Source organism: Diplotaxodon limnothrissa, linkage group LG19, assembly GCF_057381915.1.
Source record: "Diplotaxodon limnothrissa isolate DT_005_m linkage group LG19, D_limnothrissa_male_GT1.1, whole genome shotgun sequence".
Lineage (NCBI taxonomy): Eukaryota > Metazoa > Chordata > Actinopteri > Cichliformes > Cichlidae > Diplotaxodon > Diplotaxodon limnothrissa.
Genome location: NC_140614.1, coordinates 23,925,860 through 23,936,335, shown reverse-complemented (window position 1 = coordinate 23,936,335; position 10,476 = coordinate 23,925,860). Strand labels below are relative to the sequence as shown.

The window sequence follows — 10,476 nt, the reverse complement described above, 5'->3', positions numbered from 1 at the left end:
CTGATAATCTCCCTCGATCTGGGGCTCCACGCAAGATCTCATCCAGTGGGGTCAAAATGATCATGAGAACGGTGAGCAAAGATCCCAGAACAACACGGGGGGACCTGGTGAATGACCTGCAGAGAGCTGGGACCAAAGTAACAAAGGTCACCATCAGTAACACACTACAACGGCAGGGAATCAAATCCCGCAGTGCCAGACGCTGCTGAAGCCAGTGCATGTCCAGGCCCGTCTGAAGTTTGCCAGAGAGCACATGGATGATACAGCAGAGGATTGGGAGAATGTCATGTGGTCAGATGAAACCAAAGTAGAACTTTTTGGTATAAACTCAACTCGTCGTGTTTGGAGGTAGAAGAATACTGAGTTGCATCCCAAGAACACCATACCTACTGTGAAGCATGGGGGTGGAAACATCATGCTATGGGGCTGTTTTTCTGCCAAGGGGACAGGACGACTGATCCGTGTTAAGGACAGAATGAATGGGGCCATGTATCGTGAGATTTTGAGCCAAAACCTCCTTCCATCAGTGAGAACTTTGAAGATGAAACGAGGCTGGGTCTTCCAACATGACAATGATCCAAAACACACCACCCGGGCAACAAAGGAGTGGCTCCGTAAGAAGCATTTGAAAGTCCTGGAGTGGCCTAGCCAGTCTCCAGACCTCAACCCCATAGAAAATCTGTGGCGGGAGTTGAAAGTCCGTGTTGCTCGGCGACAGCCCCAAAACATCACTGCTCTCGAGAAGATCTGCATGGAGGAATGGGCCAAAATACCAGCTACTGTGTGTGCAAACCTGGTAAAGACCTATAGTAAACGTTTGACCTCTGTTATTGCCAACAAAGGTTATGTTACAAAGTATTGAGTTGTATTTTTGTTATTGACCAAATACTTATTTTCCACCCTGATTTACGAATAAATTCTTTACAAATCCTACCATGTGGATTCATGGATTTTTTTTTTCACATTCTGTCTCTCACAGTTGAAGTGTACCTCTGGTGCAAATTACTGACCTCTGTCATCATTTTAAGTGGGGGAACTTGCACAATCGGTGGCTGACTAAATACTTTTTTGCCCCACTGTATGTCCTCGATTACATCAGTCCATTCTTCCAATTTTAAAGGGTCACTTTTCAGCCAGTTTTTTGTTATTACCTTTTTGCTTGACAACAACATAATTTTAAACAATTAATGGTCCTCCTTTCTTACATTTTCCCATATTCCAAAATACATTACTTGTGCCTCACACAGCACGTCATACCCCAGCACTTTCGTCATTGTTACCGCAATGCTTTCCCAGTAAGGTTTGATATTTTTACACTTCCAAAACACATGAGAATGACTGGCGTCCCAGTCTCCACATAATCTCCAGCATTGTTGGGGTGTTTTCAGCTGCTTGCTTTTGATATAAGGAGTAATAAAGAACCTAATCACATTTTTCCAGCCATATTCTCTCCATTGTCTAGAGCTAGTGGAATTATGCTGTGTGAGACATACGGATCGCCAGTCATCCTCTGACAACTCAAGATGTAATTCCGATTCCCACTTTTGTTTGATATATAATGTTTCATTCCTATTCAAATTTTGCAGGCCATTATATAATTTCGATAAAATTCTTGATGGAGGATTTTTATATGCACCTGTTATTATTTCTATTATATGGCTTCCTTCTCTCAAGAACGTCTTCCTAATTTCTGTATTGTAAAAATGTCTTAATTGAAAATACCTAAATAAATCTGATTTATCCAGTCCAAATTGTCTCTGTAGATTCTCGAAGGATTTGAATGTTGTCCCATCTATTAATGTACACATTGCTGTAATTCCTTTATTGACCCATCTTAAAAATGTACTATCCCATTGTCCACTTTGGAATTTTCGAGAATATGCAGGCCAAATCAGCAATTTACAGGCTTCTATAATTCTATATTTCTTCACTATAATCCACCAGAGTTTAATAGTGAATTCAGTAATGAGATTTGTGTTCGTAGACTGGATAGTTTCTTCTCCCAATCTTGCTTGTGGATGACATGATAAGCAATAATTTATCTCCATATGCTTCCATTTTGAGGTGTAATCCGGTGAACACCAGTAAACAATATATCTCAGCTGAGCTGCATAGAAATATTCCTTGAAATTCGGGAGGGCAAGTCCTCCTTTTTCTTTTCTTAATTGGAGTATTTTAAATCTTATTCTTGGCTTTGTCCCTTTCCAAATAAATCTACTAACTAATTTATCCCATCTACCAAATTGTTCATCTGGTATATGGATTGGCAATGAAGTGAATAGATACAGTAGTCGAGGAAGCACATTCATTTTTATTACCTCTATTCTTGAGCTAAGCGGAGCCCATTTAATCAAATCTTTTTGGATTGTATTACTAATCTTTACATAATTTGCCTCGTATAGTGTACTTATTTCACTAGTTAGATAGGTTTGTTTTTTAAATGCCATAATGGAGATGCCAGAAATAAAGGACAGTTAAAAAAAACTTGACTATGCTGATGCTGTCTATTTATCACCTTCTTTGCCACTTGGTCTACAGCACCTCACATGGTCCAAACTCCAACATGATACTACTTCATGATCTCTTGCAGTTGCAGTGCCAAGAAGAAAAGAACTTGAATTACATATAAATTGAATATGTGATTCCAGATTTCCCTGGCACACATTAACACCTGAATGTAACACAGCTGTGTTATCCCATGTTAATAGTTTATTTCAGCCCTGCCGTGTCATTAAATTATGTAAATTTATTTATGATGATAAAAAGCAATAACAACAGTCACCAAAAACCACAATTCCACAGTAGTGATCAATCCTGATCCCAGGTGCCAGTGATTCTTCTTCCAGAGACTGCTGTCCACTTTAGCTCACCTGCTATTCACAGTTGCTCACCACACTCCCCACACCTCTTATTCACAGACTCCTACACACGAGAAAGAGCAAGTAAGTTCATCGCAGGCAAACAAGATATATGACAATCACTAAAGTCTGAGTCATTCAACAACCAAATGCCAGCAGGTGTACGGAACTGAAAAAGTTTTGTGGGAAATTCCACTGTACTGCAGATACACATGCACACATGTAAAACACACAAACAAGGAAAAACAGGACTGAGGCAGAGAGGATGAAGTGGAGAGAAAGGCAGAAACAGGGAGGTCAGCAAGGTGAGGATGGGGATCATGACATGTCTTTAGTCTCTTCTATGAGTTTTGATTTATTTTCCTTTTGTTCCTTATACTTTTTTTAAGCTATAAGAAGACAGCATGTACGCGACACAACTACATGAAACACAGAGACTAAATACACATGAGGGATGATCAGGGGAAGTGGCCACACATGGGAGCACAGCTGACACACATGAACCTAACGACAGGACAGGAGAGGTGAAACTAAATACACTGACATTGAATGCAGACTTTCAAAGTAAAACAGGAAACATGGAGATTAGACATGACATGAACTAAACATAACCACGCAGACATGACGCATGAACCAGGGAGACTTAGTACAGGGGGAGATGACATAAACAACTAAGGAACAAGACTAAAGAGCAATCTAGAAATTAACTAGGTGAGCTAAACTAGGGCACAAATGAATACAAAAGATACATATAAGAACTCAAACACTGGGTCACAGACCTAGCCCATGACAGCGTCGGTCAATCTGAATAAGCATCCAATTAAGTTATTGTACCTCCTGTTACAAAACCACAGTTACAGTTGAAAAATAGGAATATTATGCACATGATTATGTGATTTGAGTGGATTTTTGTTTTTTTAAACATTCAGTTATATAAGACGATCTTTGCCTGACTTCTGCTGATCTGTTCAAAACAGTTCAAAATCTTACCACAGATATGTAAAATGTCATTTTTGTAATGCACTGCACTATGAGAACACAGTTACAATGGACTGACACAATTTAAATGCACTAGAATCCACTCAAATATATTATAAACGTCATCAAAATCTACCCAGAAGTGTGGAGTAAAATATAAAATATTCGTGTAAAATGAAAGTAGTTACTGCCTGAAAAGATATCGCGAAGGAAACGAGTGCGACGTGATACACAGAACACCACAAGCCATTATTTCTGTTTTTGTTTTTTTCCGTCTACGCGTTGCGGGCGAGGTAGTAAAATCAGTTACTAGGCGCAGTAGGAAATAAACGGAGATGCATCTGTCGTCTCTCGAACAACAGCAGGAGGAACGCCCTGACTACACCGCTTCCTCAAGTTAATTAACGGTAAATATAATATTTCAATGGAGTATTAAAACTAATACAAACGTTCTTATAATGCGTGTCCGATTTCTGTTAGAGCTAAGTTTCTATTCATTGCCTTAATTCGATGCTTTAAACTGGATCTATTTCCGAATCGATACCACTTAAATCTCTATTCGGCTACGTTCACACTGCAGGTCTTAATGCTCAATTCCGATTTTTTGATCAAATCCGATTTTTTTGTCTCCTCGTTCACACTACAAATAAAATGCGACAGCAAACGCGCTCTAGTGTGAACGCTCAAAGCGGCCCGCATGCGCAAAAGAAGATGTCACACACAACGCGCTTTGTTTAGACCAAGAACAAACAGTATTGTTTGACTGATGGCCGTTAATATAAAGACTTCGGACTTTACGTTTCCCAATTTTTGCTTTAAGTTATTTTGTTATTTACATAATAATGTAAATAACCTAATAATGATCCTTATTGCTGTTTAAGAGAGGAGCGGTGCTTCAAAGGATAGCTGCAGATTTCTGTCAGAATCTGCAGATTACACAGTACAAATAAAATGTTTACGTTGTCTTCCCAACAGTTTCACTGACATCTACACTGGATGGCTAGGAAGCGTTCGCGATGTCTTCTCGGGCGCTGATAATTGGCTTCAGTCTTGTGTCGGTGACGTAAAAGGCGGATTTAATGCGACTTGACCGTTCAAACAGCAGTCGCTTTCTAAAACATCGGATATGTATCGGATTCAGTACCACATACGAAAGTGACCCAGATCGGATTTGAAAATATCGGATTTGCGCCGTTCACACTGTCATAGCATGATCGGATATGGGTCGCATAGGGTCAAAAAAATCGGATTTGATGCGCTTTCGCCTGCAGTGTGAACGTAGCCTTCGACTCTTCTTTACTGTTTAACACTTTATTTTTCACTGCACAGTCTTTGCCCTTACTCCCAGCAAATGGGCGATAAACCAATCGGTGCCTATGCCATTCCCAATATGCGCTGGCTGACGTCGGGGCAGCATGAGTACGAGCATTTTTTTTTTGTCGATGCCCGTGATGCCGCCCCCCACCACGATGCCGCCCCGGGCAACCGCAGGTGTCGCCCGTATCTAAAACCTCTACTGGTCCTGAGGGTCGCTGTTGATCATCTTAGTCATAATGTGGGGAAAAGAAGAAAAGGCATTGCTCTTGTGGCATCATAACCTGGGCCTGGGGATAAGGATGCAACTGTTTTTGGTTCTTTGTCAGACTGGTTTGAATGTTTTGCCCTCAGGATTAATCATTTTTTGTCTGAGGATAAACTGTAAGGACAAAACTCAGTGACCATTGCTGTTTCGCTAGCTAGGCCCACGTCCTCATTTTATATTTGACAGTGTTTTTATCGATAAAGGCAAAAGGCTTAAACATGAATTGAGCTGCGGTTTGGGGAAGGCCTCAGAGTGGACTGGTGGCAACTCTTGGGCCATGTACTAATAAGAAGTGAAAGAATTAAAAAAGGGAAGGGAGTGTGGTCCACAAAAAGTTCAGTTATGTTTATTTGAACTGAGTTAACTATGGAGTTGAGTTTCTTATTTATTTTTGTCAATATTGTTTGGTCACAAAAATGGTAAATAAATCGCTCACTACACTGGACAGGATCTGTCTCCTGCCCTTCTTTAGCCACTTAGGTCAAGTTCTACCACAGGGTCCCTTGATTTTGTAAAGGAGCGTCTAGTATGGGTTGTCTACAGAAAACTGAAGGGGGATTCAAAATGGAAGTTAAAGTGAATCTTATTGATATTTGGTGCTGCAAAAGAACTCAATAAGTCAAACAATATCAGGTCATATTCCATTTTCTTAAACTAACTTGTTTAATAGGATTTACGTTTTTTCTTTCTTTCTTCAAGGACACTCTTTAGCTCTATAATGTTGTGGTTTACATGTTTTGTAAAAAAGTTAACTTTTGTGTAAAAATCTGCCAAATCAATTATATGGTGAACTTGCAAATAAAGAAATGGGTATCTTGATGCATGCTCAATCATCCAGGTAAGTATATCCCAAAAGGTTGATTCTGTTGATCTGGACGTAGTGCTTTCAGTGGGAGAATCGTCACTCATCCAAGTGACTTCTTTAGTCTCAGCTGACTGCAGGTTTCCCCAACCTTATAAACAGTACATTTGCACAATGACTGAAACTAGTCCACTGAATGAACAATAAGCTGTGAGGTCAGTTCCTTGATCATTAATTTGCAAATTGTCATGACCATTGATCAACTAGCACTAATCAAAGCCCATTGATTAATGACCATTCAGTGGGCTGTGCTGGCCAAATGAGTGCCAGTGATACATTGGGCAATTTTTTTTACCATCTGGTTTAGTGTTATTTAACCATCTGTGGTAAAATTGTTGTACTACACTGATATGCCGTTGGTGAGAATGCTCTCAATAGTACAGTGGTTGACATTGACTAGTATCCTGGGACACAGGTGAGCTTTCTTAAGGCCACTGAGGTGTTTGTTATCACTTCCTGTTCCTGCTCAAACACAGTGGTGTTTCTGAGGAGCTTATTTGCTTAGCAAATTAAAAACTTTTAAATACATTCTTTTTTCATAGTACAATCTTCTCGTGCTTCATCCGAAGCACACTTTCTGTTATGCTGCAATAGGCTTCCGGGGATTCCCATAATGCATTGAGTTTTTCCTTTCCAGTCACCTTTCTCACTCACTATGTGTTAATAGACCTCTCTGCATTGAATCATATCTGTTATTAATCTCTGTCTCTCTTCCACAGCATGTCTTTATCCTGTTTTCCTTCTCTCACCCCAACCCGTCGCAGCAGATGGCCCCGCCCCTCCCTGAGCCTGGTTCTGCCAGAGGTTTCTTCCTGTTAAAAGGGAGTTTTTCCTTCCCACTGTCGCCAAAGTGCTTGATCATAGGGGGTCATATGATTGTTGGGCTTTTCTCTGCATCTACTGTACAATATAAAGCGCCTTGAGGCGACTTTTGTTGTGATTTGGCGCTATATAAATAAAATTGAATTGAATTGAATTAACGGGGGTGACGCGATTTCACTGGTATGCATGAATTAATTAAACAGTCCAATAACTCCAGCAGTACTTATCTAGTCCTTTTGGTCTTTATTCCAACATCATTTTAACATAACAGCGCAGTGGTCATAAACTGTGTGCCTTCTTACGATTAACAACACACCTGATGCTGATTATGTGCGTCTACCTTAAATACCTTTACATGAACCAACCATACGAAAACAAAAAAATGTGACCTTTAGCGGCAACATAAGGTATTAACCCAAAAATGGCTCCTACAACATCAAAGTGGCTACTTAAATGAAATATAAAGTTTGAAAACAGGTTTGTTGATGTTCCACAAACATCGCAGCAAGAAAATTTCTAAGGAATTTTTACATTTCTCTTTGTAATTGTGATTCTACACCTTCTCCTCAGGTTGGAAATTAGCTTCATCTGCGCTGGCTGGATGGATGCAGCAAAATCTCTCAAAAAGAAGCTGGCTCTCCCCTTGATTGTTGCATTAATCTTCATTCTTCTATTCAATGTGAATATGCCAAACAACAACAACAAATCCATCCCAAAACCATCTGGGCCTGCGGGTGTTTGCTCCTTGGGAGTATCTGAGCAGACCATCACCCCGCTCAAAAATACCAAGCACTTACTGGTGTCAGCATACGTGGACCAGAGAGTGAAGGATTTGGATATACGCATCATTGGCATATTTAAGAGAGACTCCATACAGCCCCTTCACTGCGTTTTTTGCTGCACAAATGTTTTAAGTAAAACCACTCCAGCAACAATTTTACAACATTCTGATCACTTTGGTTTTCCCTTCACCACTACGGACGTCATGTGTCAGATTCCTCAGAACTGCAAAGCTACACATGTCACTCTCTTGACTACACCAGACAAAGAAAGTGCATCTGACTCTACCTGGCTTCCTATAAGAAACCAAAAGAGCGACAGGCAAAAGGAAGAAAACATGAAGTTTGACTTCACAGTCTGCATCTCTAATCTGTTTGGCGACTACAACAATGTGCTTCAGTTTGCAGAGACTCTGGAAATGTACAGGTGAGTACAGTAACAGCACTACAAGCTACAGAGTGAAACCTATGCAGCAAAACCTCTGTGTAACGGTTGCTGTTAATTGTAAAGCTCCTGGATTTCTTCAGTGGTGTTTCTACTTCTGTATTCAAGAGCGGAGGATAACGTTGGCTTGACTTCAGAGTCTTTGACATTCTCACCAAAGTGAATATTTCCAGTATTAGAAGTTTTGAAATGTAGCAGGTGCTGATAGATATTTAAATGTGCATCTGCACATGTAAGTGTGGAGCATAGACTGTATAAAAACGATGGAGTTTTCCCCACCCATGTTTTTTTTTTCTTTTTCTTTTTGTGCTGCCAGCATTAATCTCGTTAAAATGACGTTAACGCCATACCCACATTAATGGGGCAAATCTCCATTAGCCAGTTAACGTGGCTCACCCCGTTCGTGGGGCTGCATGGTGTCAACGTGTTAGCGTGGTTAGCTTGTTAACACGTTAGCGCTGTCCAGGCTCTCCTGACTAATGGAGATTTGCCCCATTAATGTGGGTATGGCGTTAACGTCATTTTAACGAGATTAACGCTGACAGCGCAACTTTCTTTATTTTTGTTTTCGGGTTTTTTTGTTTGTCTTTTTTATCCAAATGTGGCCACATTTGACTGAGGCCACACAAAACATCCTAACCCCTAAATCTACCAGTATCTAAACCATCCATAAAGGAGGGCTTAGATACTGTATCATGTATCAGGATATAGACTTCCTTATAATGTTGTGTAAATGTTTTCCTTTCGAAGCTGGCCCCTAAACCTAACTGGCTTTTCTGTGGCTTTAAAGTCAAATGTCGTCTCAAACAAAAAATCTCTGCATTTCCAGTTATTTGTTATTTGTATACTTCTTAACTCCTCTGTGTAATATGAATGCATTTTTGTAAGCTAAATGCAATAAATAACAAAGGCATGAGCAAACTAATGAAATATATAAATGTAAGCCTTTAAACCTGTTACTTTGTCCCAGGTTGCTGGGTGTGAACAGAGTGGTGATCTATAACACCAGCTGTGGTCCAGAGCTCGACCGCCTGTTGCAGAATTATAGCCAGGAGGGCTTTGTGGAAATGGTTCCTTGGCCCATTGACAAGCATCTGAATCCATCTCGTGGCTGGCTTCACTCAGAGCACGGAGGAGACGTGCACTACTTTGGCCAGCTGACCACACTTAATGAGTGCATTTACAGATCAATGGAGCGTTCCCGCTACGTCCTGTTGAATGACATTGATGAGATTATAATGCCATACCAGCACAAAGATCTGATGTCTTTGATGAACACGCTCCAAAATCAGAATCCAAATGTAACATTTTTTTCTAAGCATTTCTAAAAAAAAATTTCAAATGTCCTTCCTGCACCTGTCAAACCTAAACTGTTCTTCTACAGACAGGAGTATTTCTCATTGAGAACCATACCTATCCCAAGAAGACTTTTAATCAAAGTAAATGGGGACCCCTGCCTCAATGGAATGGGGTGCCAGGCTTTGATATTATGGTGCATATCTACAGAGAGGAGCCTAACAGAAATATTTACCATCCACACAAGTTAATAGTTCAGCCAAGGTGGGTTATAATGGGAAAAATGGTTGAGTGTTCGGCACTAGCATTCATTTAACCCTGAGGCATTGTGTGATTGTCCATGTATTTATGCACCTACAGAGCAGTGCAGCAGACCTCAGTGCATGATGTGCTTATGATGTCTGCAACAAAGTTCAAGGTTCCACCAGACGTCTGTCGGATCATTCACTCGCCAATCAGGACTCCGACCGATCCACCACTTGATCGGCTTCATGTGGACACTCGACTGTGGGACTTTAAAGACAAACTGCTCCCCAATGTGATCAAGGTGCTGCAGAGAGCAGAACTGCTGACATCAGAGACGCAAAACTGATAGATGATGGACAGAAACGCAAATACTGAAGTTTTAGGAGAAAAAAGCTGGTCAACAAAACACAGGCTGACCTACAGGGGTGGCATGTGCCAGCCTAAAATAATGTCTTTCCATCCCAAGTCCACTCTATTTTTGCTTATCACAGTGCTGCATATTAAAATTAGCCAGCATTAACACTCTGAGTCTGGCTACAAGTAACATTAAATATCAATATAATTATAAAGCAAACGGTTTTATTTCTTGTTGTTAGTAGCAATCAATG

General features: G+C 40.4%; 1 protein-coding gene across 1 annotated transcript; it reads left to right on the top strand.

Annotated features, from left to right (window-relative positions):
* The first annotated feature begins 7,703 nt into the window (after window positions 1–7,703).
* Window positions 7,704–10,214, top strand: LOC146612260 (beta-1,4-galactosyltransferase galt-1-like). The gene is made up of 4 exons (XM_085342953.1): window positions 7,704–8,308; window positions 9,297–9,627; window positions 9,711–9,886; window positions 9,983–10,214. The coding sequence occupies exons 1-4, from the start codon at window positions 7,704–7,706 to the stop codon at window positions 10,212–10,214; spliced, it is 1,344 nt and encodes a 447-aa protein (XP_085199079.1).
* The last annotated feature ends 262 nt before the right edge of the window (window positions 10,215–10,476 follow it).